Source organism: Callionymus lyra, chromosome 5 (genome assembly GCF_982586985.1).
Source record: "Callionymus lyra chromosome 5, fCalLyr1.hap1.1, whole genome shotgun sequence".
Taxonomy (NCBI): Eukaryota; Metazoa; Chordata; class Actinopteri; order Syngnathiformes; family Callionymidae; genus Callionymus; species Callionymus lyra.
In genome coordinates this window covers 7,627,001-7,646,480 of record NC_141822.1, presented here as the reverse complement: position 1 = coordinate 7,646,480, position 19,480 = coordinate 7,627,001, and the positions used below count along the sequence as shown (strand labels likewise).

The 19,480-nt window shown below is 42.0% G+C and overlaps 1 protein-coding gene across 5 annotated transcripts; it reads left to right on the top strand.

The window, feature by feature from the left end:
- Positions 1-542: 542 nt before the first annotated feature.
- On the top strand, positions 543-19,258 carry sec16a (SEC16 homolog A, endoplasmic reticulum export factor). Of its 5 annotated transcripts, none has more exons than XM_087790672.1 (31): positions 543-615; positions 1,760-5,102; positions 5,606-5,754; positions 5,822-5,913; positions 5,993-6,125; positions 6,372-6,570; positions 7,197-7,380; positions 7,454-7,596; positions 8,290-8,351; positions 8,562-8,700; positions 8,875-9,117; positions 9,191-9,288; positions 9,353-9,434; positions 10,681-10,798; positions 10,871-10,982; positions 11,052-11,157; positions 11,218-11,358; positions 11,426-11,539; positions 11,617-11,812; positions 11,880-12,316; positions 12,393-12,440; positions 12,987-13,154; positions 13,230-13,325; positions 13,399-13,455; positions 14,861-14,978; positions 15,042-15,179; positions 15,258-15,340; positions 16,651-16,722; positions 17,041-17,100; positions 18,238-18,306; positions 18,379-19,258. In XM_087790672.1, the coding sequence occupies exons 2-31, from the start codon at positions 1,815-1,817 to the stop codon at positions 18,451-18,453; spliced, it is 7,020 nt and encodes a 2,339-aa protein (XP_087646798.1). In that variant the 5' UTR covers positions 543-615; positions 1,760-1,814; the 3' UTR covers positions 18,454-19,258. The 5 variants fall into 5 exon arrangements, with proteins under 5 accessions (XP_087646798.1, XP_087646800.1, XP_087646797.1 ...); XM_087790674.1 differs by having other exon boundaries at positions 554-655; positions 5,999-6,125; XM_087790671.1 differs by having other exon boundaries at positions 554-655.
- The last annotated feature ends 222 nt before the right edge of the window (positions 19,259-19,480 follow it).

Sequence of the window (19,480 nt, the reverse complement as noted above, 5' to 3'; positions counted from 1 at the left end):
TAATTATAATAAAGGATACTGGTTAAAATAATAAGACGTTTCATTAGAAGTAACTTAAAAATAAGCAGGTTTAGGACGATATATGAGAGAAAAGGTGAGTCTAAAGCAGTTCAGGCCATTCATCTTCACACAGTATCAACTGTGACTGTAGTAACAAGCATTCAAGTCATGAGCAAAAATCAACAATAAGAAAAAAATTTTTAAATATGATCTTATTATTCACTCCAATTATTTTGATGGGCAATAAATACTCACAAAGGACAAAGTAAAAAATAACTTAAAAGTCAACTTATGCACATAAAAAGTGCAAACAGATCAAAATTCTTAGCAGGGAACTAAAGATAAACTTAATACTTTTTAGTAGATCAAACTCTCACAATCTATTTGGGTTCCTTTCAGTCCCTGACCGAGGAAAAACCTCATTTAAACTGCACTAGATGTGTAAATTCCTACTTTTAATCTAGAATTCTGCGTCGCACAAGTTACCTTGAACAAGCGCCGCCCACTGATGACGCAAGCGTTGTTTGCACCGTGACGCTGCATGTACACGTCGCTCAGTAGGATGTGTTCGCTGAAGATGGTGGCGGTCTGTCAAACTCACCGTCCTGCACATTTGTAAGGCTTTCCTTTGATTTTACTCACTCAACAGCAGCGGGTAAGGGCGCGCGTCTTTCGGCGTCGATAATATTCAGACACTGGTGATAAAAAAAACTCGATATCGGGCTTTTTAAACGCGTATACGTGTGTTAGCAGAGGCTAGTTAGCAGGCAGTGCTAACCGATGCTAAAACTAGCTGACCAGACGTCGAACCTGTTCAAATATGCCGACCGGCTGACGGGCAAGTTGTAAATACTTCCGTCGGTGCTGCACGAATAAAACAACAACATTGCCACGTCATTAAAACCACGTTTATACGCCTTCAATGCGGTCTTTATTTGAGATACTTTTTGGACATCCGTGTTCGGCTGCTTATGGCGTGAAGGACGGTGAAGCGATACCGTTAGCCAGGACTCTGGACTCTCGAGAAGCTTAGCAGAGGTTTTCGATTTCAAACCTTGTGTCGTACCTGAGTTTAGGGTTTTAATATCATTAGGATAGGATGTCTTTATTATTCAACTCCAGAAGCTGTCAATGCTAGTTGTGATTGGATTTGACACACAGTGAAGCAAATGTCAACCCCCCCATTTGACATTTAACAGTTTATTCTTTTTTGTATATATATAGGTCATTTTAAGTTATAAACAATTTCTGTATTTCGTAATGTTTATTTTGGAACACGTACCACATGTCACGTAATTGATTAAAGGGTTTCTTACACTCATTAACTGCATTGATACAAATCTGGAATCTTTGGTCATTTTGCCTTCATTCTATTGTCATCATTTATCAAATGAATAATTTGAAACATCTAAAAGGTTCTAGCGATTGAGCTTTCAATGTCATCGTAGCGTACAACTAAAAATATTGAATTTGTTTTGTTGTTGTCTTTATTTATTTATTGAAGCTTTTAACCAAAACTGAAAACATACTATTGAATTACAAAACGTTATATGTAACTAGGAAACATGGTTTAAAAAACACTTTGTTGACTGCAAAGTTTTTTTGGAATCACTGCAATATTCGTCGATGTGATGTACCTCATCGTAAGGATGCCACGTTGTACGTTTGCTGTTCCTGGCTGCTCAAACAAAGGTGTGCTGAGTTCTATAAAGAGGCCTGTTCTGTCTGTTTATCTGACTACTCTTTGTTTTCTGCCCAGCAACGACTGACTGTCATCTTGAGCGAAAACTAAAGCTGGTTGGTTGACCGAAGCCATGCAACCACATCCTTCGAATGGACCACCGGGGGCATCTGGTCCTCCACCTTCTGGACCCAATATGTTCCGGAGGACTAGACCTTTTAAGCATGCGGCGCCACCTATGGCCTCGGGTCCGCCTCCCTCGCAACCGATGACGGACCCATTTGGTTTTGTGAGGGCGACCACTCCGATGGGTTTACCAACAATGCCCACAAGTACACCACCACTACCATCAACCAACACAATGTACTCTCAGCCAAGCGCTGGTCTGCCTCCACAACCTCAAATGAGTGACCTAGGTGCTGCAGCTCCAAGTGGACTCCCCCCAATGCCCGTGCCTGGTGTCACCCTTTTCAATCCTCTGGCTACAGTCCCAACGAGTGCTTATCCAGCGCCAGGTCTGGCAGGATATGCTTCCTCGAATAATGAAACTGGCTATTTCAATTCAAGAGAGCAGATGCCATCGAATCCTCCGGATCAACCATCTTCGGTTCCGACCCAAAGTCAGATACCACTCAATCCTGACTTTCAAAGTCGAACGACACCACAGCCTGTGCCCTTTCAGCCAGTGCCTCCCACCACGTCTGCTTCGCAGTGGAGCCCTGATCACAGAAGTCGGCCTCCATCGGTTCAGAACTATTTCCAACCGACCAATGACCCTCCACCACAGTCTTTCAATATACAACCTCAAACTCGGATGTATCCCTCCAACACTCCATCACCACTTCACAATACTTTGGCATCACCACCACAACAACCTGGTCATCCCCCCGTATCTTCTCATGCACCCCAAAACCCTGTAAACGCGACCAGCAGTCAATGGTCTGTTCCTAATGTGCCCCAACTACAAAATGCGCACTTCCAACCACAGAGCTACATGAGTCAGAGTGCGGCGCCCCCTGACTCTTGGTTTAATCAACCCCCACAGGACTCGGGGTATCACCAAATGGGCACACGTCCTGACCATCAGCCGCCCCATACAGAATCTCCACATGTACCTGACTCTGTGCCGCCACAAAGTTCGGCCTCTGCTGCAGTTGCATACTCTCATGATTCTGGGTCTCTCTCTATGTTTTTTAATAACAACGATGTAGAGAACGAGGAAACACTTTGTGGAGACAGGAATAAACCAGTCAATGGTGTTCCTGAGTCTTTTCAGCATTTCAGCATCCCCCAAGCTGGTGATTATGCTGATAGTGGACATGTGGGTGTTGCATTGGAATACCAAGGGGCTTCCCACCAAATCAGTTCACAAGTACCATACACGAGTGATGTGACCCCACCACAGGCAGTGGCCCATAATTCCCATGAGTCTCACTATGACCATGTGGAGAATTTAGAATGTGTTCCAAACCAGGAAGTATTACCAAGTGACAAACAAACGAGCCCAACTGCTTCGGCCACGCAAGATACAGACACTTTTGAAACGGGGCCCAATTTGGAAACTCCTGATTCTGTTCCAAGACCCGTTAGATCTGCCAGCGTGTCGTCCAACTACAGTAATATGAGTCACGGGAGTGCAAGTGGCTCCCGCAGACACCAGGGTGTTGTTGGCACTTTTATCCAACAGGAAAGCCCTCGTTTGACAGAGGATGCTAACCTGTCACCTGCCACTGGAGGCTACTTTGAACAGATAGATACATCCCCTGCTGGCACACACCCGAGTACATTGGAGCAGATGTGGCAACCCACACCTAGTCCTCCTAAACCAACGGGTATCTTTCAGGCCAGTGCTAATAGCTCTTTTGAACCAGTGCGCTTGCATGGTGTTGGAGTCAGACCTGTTGAAGTTGATCGTGCAAATATGGTAGTTGAAGGTGCACCTAATACCACCACTGGTAACCTGGAGCAACCCCCAGATAATATGGAGAATATATTCAGCCCAGGTCCATCCCTTTCTGAAGGGGATGGCAGCGGTGGGCCTCCATTGACACACCCAGTTCTTTATTCTCTCTCACGGCCTTCATCTAGGGCCTTTGGAGCAAATCGACCGTGCGAAAGTCCTGCCACTACACTCTGGGCTCAGAGTGACCCCACCAGCCTGGGCGTAAACATTCTCTTAGCTCCTGCAGCCCCGACTGTTCTTGCGCCTTTACGAGAGCCGAGCGTAGATGTTATTCAACCTCCAGAAGACGCCCCAGCGGATCCTCACCCACCACAGGTTGCTCCCACAACACCCCACCCACACTTAGAAAACCTAGAGAACCCTCCAAAGGTGAGTGAAGGACAACCAGTTGACCTGCAAGACAATCTGGGCTACGCATCTCTTCTTGTTTCTGATTCGCTGCATCAGCCTGTTTTAATTGCTCCTCCCGTGTCCAATTACAATGTGATTCCCCCGACTGCGCTCGCCCCAGCGGCTTCTCAACAGAACCTTACAGAGGCTAATGCAACTATTAGGTCACTTGAACTTGTGCAGGGTGTCGCAGCCTCACAGCCACCGTTAATATCTTCTAATCAGAATCCACTATATGTGCCTGGACAAGCAAGCTTGAATTCTCTGCTCTGTACGAATGTTCCACTCAATCTGACATGTGACAACACAGTCAAGACCTCGTCGGAAACCACTGCCACGCTGGACTCCCAGCAAGTCCGCCCTGCCCTGTCCAGAGGCCAGTCATCGAGTGGGGACGATCGCTTTGCTCCTCAAGTCAATTCTCAATCCTCTTACTTTGCTACGCCTATCTCTAATCAAAACCAGTCGTCAAATTATCAACTGCTTGATTTCTCTATGCACCAATCACAAACTCAAAATCAAGCCGCCAGCAATCCTTCCTCTTTACACGAGTCTCCACAGCCTTGTAATGGGTTTTACCTACAGGTTACCAAAGATGCAAAGCAGGGGGCAAGAAGGGAGGCCAATGCCCCTGTCCAGACCCCAACTTCTTTGTCTGCCACTCAAGTTCAGCCACTGCCTTCGCAAGCAGTGGCACACAACCAACAACCGCCGGTTGCCCCAGTCAGAACTTTGGATGCTCTGCCACCTCAGCAAAATGTGTCCGCACCAGTGAGCGCAGCAGCACCTCCTTCTGGCCAGTATGCAGTTCAGGGAGCTCCTGCAAATGTTCAACCTCCTCCTGCTGTTGCTGCTGCAGGACCTCAAGGTCCAGCCCCTTCTGCAGCTCCTCCACCATCAGCAGAACCACCACGACCACCCTCATCTGCAGGGAGCCAGCAAGGTTATGGACCTCCTCCTCCTCCAGGCCAAGGGCAGATGTATGGTGGCTACTATGGAAGCTACGGAGAATATTACCCTCCTGCTCACTACCCCCCTGGTGATCCGAGAGCTCAGCAATATTATAATGTAAGATATTTATTTTATTTTTTCCCAAGATTTTCAACGACCCAAATGTTCCGATTGTATTTCATTGTAAATCTCACCAAATTTAGTAAAGAGAAAATACATTCATACATTTTGGTAATAAAATAACGTCTTGTTGTGAATACAATGACAAATGTGTTGTTACTGAATATAGAAACTTAGTGATGATAAGATAATAGGGTTGGGTTGTTTTATTTTTGCTACAACCAACAAGGCTCTTGAAAGTTGTTTTATTGGTTTGATTTTACACTGCATTTATTGGTAATCTTCGTCTGAGTGCTTTTCTTGTTTATCTTATCTCTTATTGACTTAAAGAGGGTTTAAATGTTTTGTAGCCACTCAAGGAAAGTGCTTTGAATTGTTCATTGCCTGCATGAGGTTTTTCAAATTCTTAAACATTCTTAAATAATCAATGTTAATACAAAAGCATTCATGCTTTGCTTGAATAGTTAATAGTATTATTGTTTCATCGTATGATTTTCCAGGATGGGACATACAGAAACCGAGAAGCTTGGTACGGAAGATATGAAGCATCAAACCCAGCTTACCGGGATCCAAACTACCAGTACAGGGAACCTCAACCAGAGAGGCCAAGTTCCAGGACTAGTCAGTACTCTGACAGGCCATCCTCCAGGTTAGCTATACAGATTAATAAGTGTTTTTCCCCCCTGAAATACTCACTGTATGCTTGTCTTACACAGGCATGGTTACCCCGAAGAGTACCCCAGACCAAATCCAAGTGCCTATAATGAATATTATAGCGCTGACTACGCAAAGCGCTACGACTACAGCGGTAATTCAGTTTCAGTACTCGGCCGTTTGCAGAGCATTGGTTAATAAAGTTCAAGGATACTGATATTTTCCTGTTGTAGTTCCAGGATACAACTATGGACAGTATGACCCCAGAGTTCAACAAAGAGGGTACTATGATCAGGCTTACTGGGCGAACTACGGTGATGGCTACAGGAACAGAGACTACTATAACCAACAGGTGTATCCAGCCAGGTACGCAGATTAAAACACTCGGGTTTATGTTCACGCAAACACCTTGTGCTGTGACCGGAAGACATTTACTGGGATCAAATTAATTCATGCACATAAATCTCATGTTTTGTAATACGGACAGGTTCAGTAAATTCAGATTTCTGCTTTGATTTCTACATCTGGACATTGATAGATAACCACCTAGGAAGTTGTCTATGAAATAAATAAAAAAGAAGCACTTTCTGAAGTCAAAATCTGTTCCCACAGAAAAGAGGGTTTCGACGATCAGTGGAGGTATTACCCTGGCTATGACGCCAGCTTCGATGACGACTATCGCAGACGTGGAGAAGCGTACGGTGACGACTTCGACCGGCATAGTGTTCACAGCGAGCAGTCGGCACACAGTGCACATAGCTCCAGGAGCCAACACAGCAGACAGGGCAGTTTCAGCTCCAGGTCTCAGCAGGTGAATGTGACACACTTTCCTGTAATTAAACCCAGTCTTTTGTTTTCAGAAAACAGTAAGCAGATTAAGGATTAAACCTCAAATGAAAGTCCCATGTTTGATTATTCTACTCGGTTACTTTGCTTCCTTACTTTGTCCAAGATGGCCTTCTCAGTCTATATCTATAGTGTATTACATTTCTGATTAAATTAATCTGTATTTATGGTTCTGTTGGGAGTTTCACTTAATAGATCCACCTTGCAATGCCTTACTTATTATTAGATTATTGTAATTTAAACGGCCTTTGGGAAATTTCTATTTACTTAAAAAATGTCTTTATACTTCAGATGGACAAGTTGTTGTATTGTCACATATTTTCAAAATGAAAAATATTAATTGTGATGTGTTGTGTAGCCTAAATACATCACATTGCTTGTAAAGCTGCGTTTTTGTCAAGTGAAGTAGAAATATAGTAGTGTTGACTTTGCTGTAGAGAATATATTTATAATTTCACAGGAAAAATGTGATGGTTTTTTGGACATTTTCTTTGTATGTGTTGACGGTGATACCTACTGTGCTGTTTCTTATGTACTAAATAATGGACCTGTCCTCTTGGCATTGATATCTTTCTACTGTTTCTCTTTCAGAGCCAGGTTTACAGGAGTCAGCCTGACTTGGTGTCAGCTGTCTATGATACCACATCGTCCACTCTGGCTGTAGATTATTCCTATGCACAGTATCCGAACCAACCTGATGCTTCTCAAAACTACAGCCAGTACCTGTACCCTTCTGAGTACACAGCTGACAGCACCTGGGTCGCCCCTGAGCAACGTAATACTTGTTCCTCATCCCTTGTTTAATGTTTTGATTATATTATTAGTCATACTTGTATTTTTTTCTCCAGCCCCTCCTTGTCCTGCAGCTACAGAGATGTTTACCAAGCCTCACCGTTGTGCTCGCTTCAGTCCTGGTGGTTTTCTAGTCCAAGTTCTGCCCAATCTTCCTTCAGATGGACAACCAGCCCTTGTTGAGATCCACAGCATGGAGGTTTGTCAGATTTCCTTTTAGGATGTTGACAAGGCTGGGTAAAGATTTAATTAAATCGCATTACATTATTGATTATTAGAGAATGGGATAGATTTGCATGTCATCGCGTAGCAGCACGTTTATCTCCAGTTGAAGCTTACAAGCCTGCATAACATACACGCTCAGAACCGTCTTGACAAGGTATCACACTGCGCTAACGTTGGATTCCAAAAATAAGCAGCCCAAGACGAAACATTAAGAGAATCACTGACCTCACTAGCAGATTCTCCTCTGTCCATCAGGATAACGGACGGTAAATGCCTTACTTGGTAGTAGAAATTGAAGCTTCAAAAGGCTTGGTCAGGTGCCTGCACTACACCACATCATGGTGCACTGTAAACATGTGACTGAAACCACTATTCCCGGGATGTATGAACATGTGAAACATTCCAAATCTTACCTCAGGAGGTGACCCATAGTGACAGTGAGTAGAGGGCAGAGCATGCATGAAGTGAAAGAGATAAAAAATGTCATTGTAAAACACTTAAGCCATTTTAATTATTCAAGAGCAGATTCTAAAGTAAATTAAAATTGATCGATTCAGAACCTTATGAATCGAAATTGGATCGATTTAGGAAACTGGCTGAGATACTTGGCCCTAGTGGTTTATCACAGAAAGATTCTCTAACGGCTGCTGTTGTTTCGTACTAACAGGCGATGCTACAGGATACACCGTTTCAGGAAGAACTGCGATCCTTCCCGGGACCTCTTGTCAAGTAGGTGCACTATAGTTGTTTTTTTTATTTGTAGCTCTTTTTACCAAAATGAACACATCCTAGTTATACTTCTATCACAGAGATTCTCTGCTTTAGGTGAAAAGAGTGATGAATACTTTTTTTTAAATGTGTTGTCTTACCATTTTCTTTTTTTATCAATTACTTTCAATTGTTAACCTCCTGTCTTACCCTTTGTTAACTGATCATCAGGGAGGAAACCCATAAAGTGGATGTCATAAAATACTGCCAGAAAAAAGCACTGGAATGCTCCAGAGACGACAATCTCTTGGACAAAGACTCTGCTTGCCTACTGTGGGACTTCATCATTTTGCTCTGCAGACAGAATGGAGTAAGAAAAGAATTTTAAACTGTCATATGATTGTTACAATTATATACAACAGGAATGCATGATGCTCAGCACAATGACTTCATAAATATTATTTGTCCCTGTGGTGCCCAGGAGGTTTTTAAACTAAATTGTAGACGATTAAATCTTTTTTGTTGCTGCACTCTTTCTCTCTAGACGGTTGTCGGCACAGACATCGCAGACCTCTTGCTCAAGGAACATCGCTCCGTGTGGCTCCCAGGCAAAAGTCCAAATGAAGCAAACTTGATCGATTTTAACAAAGAACCACTGTCATGTGCCGAAGAGGAGCCTGGAGCCAGACCTCTCTCTCTGCTTTCTGACACATTCATGACTGTACCAGAAAATGTTGGTAAAGAAACCGAGAGATTCAGGGAGCTGCTGCTATTTGGACGAAAAAAGGTACAGATCTTTTTAAATGTTTTGAAGTCACAATTGGGATCTACATTTTTTTTAAAATTTTGATTGTTTTTAGGACGCTCTTGAAGCTGCAATGAAGGGTGGGCTCTGGGGTCATGCTCTTCTTCTAGCCAGTAAAATGGACAGTAGGACACACGCACGTGTCATGACGAGGTAACATTATATTCAAGTAAAACGTGTAGAAACGGATGTATAATGGAATGTCTCTCTTCCTCAGGTTTGCTAACAGCTTGCCCATCAATGACCCTCTTCAGACCGTGTATCAGTTGATGTCAGGAAGGATGCCTGCGTCAGCCACCGTAAGTTTTAAAGCCTCGTTTAAGATATCTTGCTTCAAATTTAGACCTGGGCGATAATTTAAAAAATCAATAACATTATAATATCAATAAACAACAATATTTCTCTGATAAATCAAGATTAGTCGCATTGTAATCACAAAATCCAATAATTAATTCAAAAGAAGAGTAAAGTGCACTTTTATTTCAATTATTTTAACATCAGCTCTTGTCGGTAACACATATTTAGTCTAAATCATAACTTAAAAAGTTACACAAAAAATATATAATCAATTAAAGCTCCTTGACGCTGCCAAGGTATTTTTGTTAGCATTTACCCTATAACAAAACGTATAACAAATTCCCGAGCCAGAATTGAAACGTTAAATAATGAGACTTCTGGTAACAGCAGAAATTTTAATCAGGGAGCAGCATTACCAGTCTATATTCAGTTCCAAATGTCCTTTTTGGAAACTGTGAAGCACAAAAAGTACATTAATAACAAGACTTTGAGGTGCATGTTTATACTTCAGTTGTGTTTTTTTCCTTTGCACTAAGCCAGTTAGGAAAGCAAACAAGATAATTTACAGGTGAAGTAGCTCGGTGGAAGAGACTTGAAACAAACCAACTCATTCATTCTCTGTGTGAGTCATGAGCTCATTGTGTTATTTATGAACTGAAAGTGCTCCACACCAGAGAAAATGGTTCAACAGATTCAACAGAAAATGTTTCCAACTTGAGTTGCAAAGAAAATGATCATCAACGTTCAAGGTTAAATACAACAGTTATTAATCCAAAAAGAGAGATGAAATAAGACGCTAGTCCTCTGCATGTTTCCGCGTCTATACACAAGCGCTCGCAGCATTAAAACATGAATGAAAAAGAAGTTCAGTGTTTATATAGAAATTAAGTAGTATGTCGTCAATGTTTAGCAGGGAAAATATAAAGCCACACTTCATGGTCACTCCTGGTGATTATTTATTCACACTTTCACACCATGTCTCAACAGCTGTTCTCTCATATCTCCTCCTCCATCATCGTATTTATTAACGCCCTCAATCTTTTCACACACATTTCATGAACACCACGTAGCTTAAACTTTCATAATTATGAGATCATCAAAAATGTAAAACGGGAATTGTTCTCTTTAAATGTGTAAAATATCTTTCATGTGAGCAACGTGCCGTAATGCAGGATAAAATACAGTTGATGTTTATTTAGAGAATGTATTTGCATGTTTTTTTGGCTAAATTTTCTCATCTCGACTAAGTGCTGCGGAGAGGAGAAGTGGGGTGACTGGCGCCCTCATTTGGCCATGGTGCTGTCCAACCTCACAAACACACTGGACCTTGACACTCGAACTATCACCACAATGGGGGACACGCTCTGTAAGTCTAAAAGAAACGACACATAAAGTAAACTCTGACATTCATTTTGGATTCTCCTTTTCTTTTCGGCAGCTTCAAAGGGTCTGGTGGAAGCAGCTCACTTCTGTTACATGATGGCTCAGGTCGAACCTGGTGTTTTCACTAAGAAGAGCACCAAGATGGTTTTGATTGGTGCAAACCACAGGTCAGCCAAAGAAGCAAATGTAAATCCTGAACTAGTGTCTCATGCGAAATCTCTTGTTCCCAAAACTAGTTTGCCATTTCTACAATGTGCAACCAATGAAGCCATCCAGAGGACTGAGGCCTACGAGTATGCTCAGTGCCTTGGCTTCCAGCCCTGCTCTTTGCACAATTTCCAGGTATGTTTATGAAGCTTAATGAGAACTAATAGAAATTAATGCAATATGACTGTTTTCTAGGTGTTCAAGTTTATCTATGCATGCCGCCTGGCTGAAGCGGGTTTGAGTGCTCAGGCCTTCCACTACTGCGAAGTGATTTCCAGAACCATCCTCACGCAGCCTTCCTACTATTCTCCAGTTTTGCTGCATCAACTTATCCAGGTGTGTTTCTTGTGTTGGGATTTTGACGATTGCTTGAAGAATCCAGATTTACTCCGGTCGTCCGCAGATGTCTGAAAGGCTGCGAGTCTTCGACCCTCAAATGAAGGAGCGGCCGGAGCAAGAGTTGTTCAATGAGCCGGAGTGGCTCATCCACATCCGACAGCTGGACGGTCAGATCAGGGTGAGAAACAGAAACATGTTCTGTTGCTGTATGAAGCTCTTGATTTACTCAACATTTGTTGGGCTATTTCTTTCCAGACTGGTGCAGTGACTTACAATGCAGACAGAGCAACTCCCACACAGTTGTCAAGCAGCAGCCCCAGTTCTGATTTATGCCAGCCACCAGATAATTACGACATCCCTCACGAGGTTGATAGTACCGCCGCTGACAACCCTCTGATGTGCTCCTTGCTTCCCGGTCCGCCACCACAGGAAGTGCAGCTGATGCCTCCAGGTATTCTGGGATATGCTATTAATTTTCTTTTTTTTGTGAATCACTCAACCTTGTGTTTTTTTTCCAGCTCCGACGTCTATCCTCCAAGAGACTGTGGCGCCACCCCAGCATATGCTTCCTAATGACCCACCCCAATTTTACCCAGTCCCACCCATGCCTACCTGTGAACCACAGAGTCAGCTTCAAGTCTCCCCCTCACAGATTCCCGCTTCTATGCCTCCTCCTTTCCATCCTCAACAGCAAGACATGTACCCGGGGATGCATCCGCACTCGCAGCCTCCTCAAATGAGTCAGATGCCCCCACAGTTTGTCCCTCAGATGCAGCTCTCACCGGCTCATTTGAATCACCCGCCGCCTGACATTCCTGCACACATGCCTTCATCTCCTGGTCACATGCCCCTCATTGAGCAGCCTCCTCACATCCCACTAGAGAGGCAGAATTCCCAACCGACACAGGGTGGTCTCCCGCCTCAGATGGACTACTACGACTACATGGAACACATGGTGAGTTTTTTTTTTTTTAGTGTGAATCTCTTTAGTTTTTCCAAGATCTGTGATTTGACCAACATTAACTACACAGGGTCCTGGAAGAAGATCGAGAACGACATCACAGTCCTCGGTTCATGCGGTGAGTTTGATCCAAACATTCTGGAATGAATTTAGATCAAGAAATGTCACATATGTTCTTCATCAATCGTATGCTCATTTTTTTTTTAACCACTGAGTCCGACCATCAAGTTAAAAAAAACATGTGTTATTCACTGAAAGGCACTAAAGATGACATCATTTATCTTCTAGATTGATACACAAATTCTGAAGAGAGTATTTTCTATTTTAACAGACCTTTGTCACCTACCTGTCACTTTTGCAGAACAGAAAGATTTGGAAACGTCTTCTTTTCTCTGGCCATCAGACAGCTTTTGCTACTTTTATATACATTAATTCTATGCATTATTTTAAACGTTATTTATTTATACTGTTTATACTATATTGCATATATTTTTTACTTTTTTTTTTAAGCGCATGCATTATTTATGTTTCTTGTCCCTAGCACTATATTAATATAGATTAAAAGAGAAAACATCATTTTTTATTTTGAGATGTTTTAAATTAAATATGTATGAATTAAACATTTCAAGTTTTTAATATCTCTGACTTGTCTTCTCTTCCTCAGACTGCAAGGGCGTCATCACGTCGCTCGCGCACAACCTCAGAATCATCCACACACTCTGGGGGACGAGAGCGAAGCAATTCAGTCGCCATGCATCCGTCTCCGCCTCCTATTCCTGAGCAACCCAGCAAAGAGCAACCCAAGAAGACCAAAAGAGATTCTCCTAAAAAGGTTCCTTATATTTCTCACTGCATTATCACCCTGCTGTAATGATTACATGGACAACTGAGTGTGTTGTTCATCTAGGGCGGCGGCGGAGGTGGTGGCGGCGCTGGCTGGTTCAACTGGTTGACTCGGAAGGGGAAGAGCGAAGCTCATTTGCCGGATGATAAAAACAAATCTGTATGTTTTTTGAGTCGTCAAAACAACATAAATTGCAAAATGTTTTGTTGTTGCTGATGGTGTGTTTTTGTAGATTGTGTGGGATGATCAGAAGAAGAGATGGATCGACCTGAACGAGCCAGAAGAGGAGGTTTGTCCTGGCAGTGCTTACAAAACCGTGTTAATTTATTCATTTTAAACAGGAAAAGTGTCTCCTTGTTAGCAACGCAGTAGAGTGAGACTTAAATGACAGAAGATGTAAAAGAAGGTTAGAGATCCTGAGGAAAAGCTGGTTGAAATATAAGGAAACTGAAAGTTAAAAGTTGGACTGTCTGTACTTGAGCTTTCCTTTGCAGGGCCTTATTTGTTTATACCTCTGTTCATCTACTCTAGTAGTTGTGCTGAAATTTCAAATTTCCCCTGGTTCTTGTATTGGCAAGAATCTGTTGACATGATATATATCACGACATGTGTGACGATACAATATATTGCGATACTGTAAACTTTTTCTGGCTTTTACAACAAAGGCGTGAGCAAATACTTTCTCTTATCAAATGTGAAAGTTCTTGTAGGAAAGTGCTTCTCAAAATATGAACAAAAAATGTAAACTTATATTATCGATGAAGTGCATTAACAGACTCAAACAACCTGGAGCAGCATCTGTCAGTGTTTAACTTTAAACTTTGTTTTAAAGACAAACTGAGTCCAAACTTCAGCTTTAAAAGCTGCTGGACTCTGATTCATCCTTTCTTTTTCACTCATTGCTGCCATTTCGCCGGTTTTGTTGTTACTTTGGCACAGAGGAAATTACAATTGTCTTGTTTTTTTTTTAAATTTCAATCACTTGATTTAATAACTTTGAATTAAAATAAAATGTTATTTCAAAGGTTGTTAGTAAGTAAAGTGTTTAACAGTGTTATGACTAAACTTTTAAACATTTTAAATGTATTTTTGTTTCATCATTGATCGTCCTGAAGTTTGTGAGATTTAAACTTAATGAAGCGTTCGCTTGTTAACGTCACACACACACGGAGCTCAGTGCTGTCAGCCTTTATTCAACCAGCATTAAACACAAACTATTGTATTGAGGCAGATTCAGTGATGAATTTAACATTAGCACTAACCAGAAAGTTTTTTATTGTTGACTTTCATGCAGTTGAATGAAAGTTTCTCTCGTATACAAAATGGCTTTGTTTAGTTTTGTCTTTGTTTTTTTCTTAACTATCTCATATTATTTGTCGTGAAATGTCTTTAGATGGTTGATAAAGTTGGTGCTGTTGAATCTTGTAGTCGTGAAGTGAAATAAAGTTGTTTTTTTTAAATACCGATACAGTGCTATTGAATATCGATACAGTATCGGGAATAAAAATATATCGTTATATTGATATTTTCTTAAACCCACTAAAGATAACAGAGACAAACTCAGCAACCCCAAGATTTAAGAAAAAGCAGCATTAAAATGGTCTTAAGATGTTTCTTGAAGGAGTCATTACTCTTTTGCTACAAAGAAAATGATCATCACGGAATAATCCCCTGGGTTTGAATGTGTCCCACAGAGCAAACCTCCTCCGCCTCCTCCCCCTGGCATGCCCAGGATGATGCCGATGCCTGCGTCAGACGGACCTCCTCTTCCCACCGGTGGTCCGCCTGTCAACATGTACTCAAGGAGGGCAGGTGAGATGACTCGTCATGTTGTCTTGTCAAAGTTGATATCATCAACAATACAAACCTTTTCAGGCACTAGAAGCAGATATGTGGACGTCCTGAACCCCGGTCGCACATCTAATCCCGGTGGATTAGCTCCTGCTCCAGCGGACATCTTTGCTCCCATGGCACCGATGGCCATGCCCACCAACCTGTTTGTGCCTAGCTCAGGTTAGTGTTGAGCTACTGTGGTGAAACATTAGAAGACTGTGATGGTTAACTTGCTGTCCCCGTCTGTGGTTCTGACAGCTCCTGCTGATCACCAACCTTTGGAAGGTGGCGAGGGAGGAAATCAGGAGCAGAATTCCCCACAGAGTTCTGCAGCACCACAGGTTTGTGTCGTGTTGTCCGCACATGCATCTTTGTACTCACGCAAGATAGAATCCTCTCAAACTTGCGGGCACTTGTTCACTGAATGCACAACTCATAGATAGGAAAGTTATATTTCTGAGGATTCATTTTGTCTTTGAACAACTAAGGATCCACTGAATCCAAACTGTTACTAAAATCTCAAACATTGAGATTTAAGAAATTAAAAGTGAGCTTTTGGCTTCCTTATGATAATATCCTGGTGTTGAGGTTATTATCTCTATTATTACGCAGACTTTTTCCTGCACAACTGGAGAAAGTCTCTTGTAAAAAAACAGTAGGTTTGGGAGTTAATTTCCAACCCATAATGGTCAAAATAGTTCAACTTTAAAACCAGTCACGAGTCACTTTCATCTCATCGATACATAAAATGTTTTAAAAAATCAATCTTCAGATATGAGCCTAGTTTTGATGTTTCAACTGGACAGCACTGGAGGATAATGGGTTCCTGGTACCTTCACAGTTATTCTCCTTGCTCATTTTGTTCATTGCCAATGCCGGAGGAGAATGCTCCTCCCCAGATGCAGCACTAATAGACTCAGGGACTCATTCATTCCTCGTACTATTAGTTTGTATAGTTTTGAATTTAGGAGCGGATTGAAAGTAGGAAGTTTTTTTTTTTTTTAATTCTATTTTAATCTTGTTAATAATCCTTTTTCCTTTGATCCTTGTTCTTTATACTTGCACTTTGTTCTTTTGTTTGTCCTTTGTTCTTGTTTTTATGAAACTTGCTGTACCGAAATGGAAACCCAATTACCCGAAGGAGATCTCTAGAGGGATTAATAAAGTCTATCAATCGATCTAGAAATAGCTACCGGTAGTTAATAATTATGCACACCTTGATATAGAGCGTCGGACTCATTAGTCCACAACCTTTCCTCGATAGAAAATACACATCACCTCATTGCTAAAAACCATAAGGATTCAGGTTTGTTCAGATCGGGGTTGCAACATAGAAATGATGATGTGTTCGAAATAATCACTTGTATCTAATAATTGAGCACACAGTGTTCAGCTGGTGCAGGAATAAAGATCATCATTTATTATATTGTTTAGTTCTTAATAAAACTGTCCAAGGACTGTTGCCAGCATGTGTTGTGTGAAACAAACATTTCAATTAAAACTACTACTAAAAAAGCTCAAGAAGGCGCATACCTCCTCCAAGGAGCTGGTTTCACATGAATTTTTAAAACACGGTTATTATTTTACAATTTAATCACTGACTTTAGAAATAATAGATTTTAACTCTTGACCTACTTTCCCTCCTTGTCAGATGTTCAACCCAACGCTGTTACCGCCGGCTCCAGAGCCGTCGATCTTGACTGACGGCTCACAGTCCGGGGAGGTGAGAGAACACTTTTCTTCTTCAGCTGCTGGTGAAAGTTAATGCTGCCGCTGAAGCTAAACTCTGCTAACTGCTAGCTCTTCTTTGATAAAGTGACTTTATCTAATAGCACAACTATGTGCATGGTATTATTTTTGGTTTTGCTCACAATCATCCCAAAAAAATCTGTTCATATGCTGCTGATAATTCTCATGTTTCCAAAGAGATAAAAGTGTTTAACAATGTTCCAAGTGTCCACTAGAGCAGATCCAAATCATGCATGGGAGTTTATTAACGCAGGGTTTTGTCCATTCTTTATTCCCCGCCTGCCGTCTTCAGCTCTCACGATCTAGCTCAATGAGTTCTTTATCACGCGAAGTGAGTCAGCATTTAAACAAGGTACTTTTTAACGGGACTGCCAAGGTCCGTCCTCTTCCTCCTTAACCTCTCGCCTGCCACTCACTCGACACATCTCAACGAGCTTCACTGTTTGCACCGAAGGATCACTGCCTGCTCCTCCGCCTGTCGTCTCCAGCACCACTGAGTCACCTCTGGAGTTTCTACCAAGTATTGGCGTTTAAAAGTTCAGCGGTCCCTCGGCTTATCATGGTTTCTCTTACATCTTTGCTATTTTAATACCTTACTTATGGTGCCAACAAGACAGTGAACTCCCATCATGCATTTCTACACACTGCTCTATTTAGTGACGCCTGATTGATCGCTACAATACTGTATTAGAATTCTACGTCCATGTTGCCAGAATTGGTCAATAGCCTAGATTGGTCGGCTGGGCGGCAAAGCATTACGGGATCTGTTCAAGTCACCGTTACTGAGAGAGATGGCACCTCATATCTAATGTTAGGTTTATGAGTTCAAAATTAATGTTGTCGGTTTATAAAGTTAAAAAAAAATGTGATGGATTTCGTTTAACCCTTTTGTTATCTCAGGGTCAAGGTGACCCGGAGACCCGAAAACAAATTTGTTTGTGGTATCCCTAAAACCTCCACCACTGCATATGTATTTATGGAAGCCAGGGACGGGTCGTTGACCTTGGAACAAAGGCAACACAAAGGATACCACAAACACATTTGTTTTCGGGGTCTCTGGGTCACGTTGACCCTTTTTTTCAGAACGTCCCCCCCATAATAAACGAGGGACCGCTGTACCATGAACTTCCGTGTTTTCTGTGTAGAAGGTTCTTGATTTTAAAATACTCTGATAAATGGTTGGTGAAAATAAAAGTTAAAAATAATACATTTTAAGCTGATCTTTATGTGGCGTAAATGTAAATAAAGTGGGGGGTAGTTTCTGACCTCAGAGATGAAAGCGTGCTGGAGACTTCTGCGGGACCCCCACCATCCCACTGACTCATTAACCCGTCGTGTTGCATGGTTGCTCATCCAAACACGAGACTAAAAAGCTCTTCCCTCACTGCGGATCACCAAGACTCACCCATTAACACTGTGGTCAAAATAACATTAAATAGAAACATGTCGTTATAAATGACCCCCAGTGACTTGACCTCACCTGTTACAGAGTCATCCTGCCCAGGTAGCTCCACCCACCGGGGGGGTCCCCTTCTATAACCCTGCACAGTTCACACAGGTACGAAGCCTCTTTTTTTCCTCTTAGTTTCTCTGCTTCAACTCTTGAGAAATTCACTCTTCTTTTCCCCAGACGAGTGCTCCCTCTGCAGGAGGGGTGCGCCCGGGTCGCCTGGGGGGTCAGCGCCAGTACCCAGCCATGAAGTGAACCTCGTCCCCTGCGGAGATTGTAAACAGACTGAAAATCCTACCTGGAAGTAACTGAAGCACATTTTTTTCTTTTTGTCTTACGGACCTTCGACCAGGAGACGGTGTCGGTGGAGTTAACTTAACTTCCTCTAACGGACAATAAACGCACGCCGTCGATGAAACCAATGCTAACCATCCCTTCTTAGTTTGAGCCTTTTGTGTCTAAGTGTCTGAGCGGAACGATGGCGGGAACAGGTTTTTTTGGACGAGTAGAAGACGGGAAAGATCATCAGAATTGTGTCGGCATGATTTTCAGATATTTATTATAAATAAATTAAAAAAACGTCCCTCTGCTCTTCATCCGAAGATGACGAGCGGTTTAGCGTAGAACTACTAGCTTAACACCCACTTTTTAAACATGGCTTAAAATAAATTCTTCCAAATATTTGTATATGGGATTGATTGTATTTAAGAGCTTCTTGCATAAATGTGTGTGTCCGTGCGTGTGTGTGTGTGCGTGTGTGTGAAGAGCAACTACTCAGATTAAGCTTTTTTGAAATGCATTTATGGATCACAGACGATGATGGATTCTCATCGAGGACACGTCGATGGAAACTCTTACTTTTATCAGTCTCGTCGGGTTTTAATTTGTGTGTCGATTTGAAATCACATGATCCGTTGTCGTCCGAACGCATCCCCCGCTGTGTCTACGAAGCAACTGTTTCGCTCGTGTTTTAAAATCAAACCGTGTAAAGTCAAATCCAACAGGCAGAATCTAATGTTAATAAAGTTATTTTTGGCGCTCTGTAGCACTTTGAAATACACGACTGGTGGTCATTCTTTCATGAGCAGGGTTTGGTTGTTGTGTGGTCGGGTGGAAGGAAAGGATTTAAACCAGATTTATTCTTAAAATCAATATTTTTGGAAGTACTTGAAGCCTCATGAAGACTTGGGTTTATATTTTTAAACTAAGATGTGAAGGGGAAAATGCAACTTCATATATTTTCATTAAAAATGTATATCAAAAGTAAATTCTTGTTCGTAAA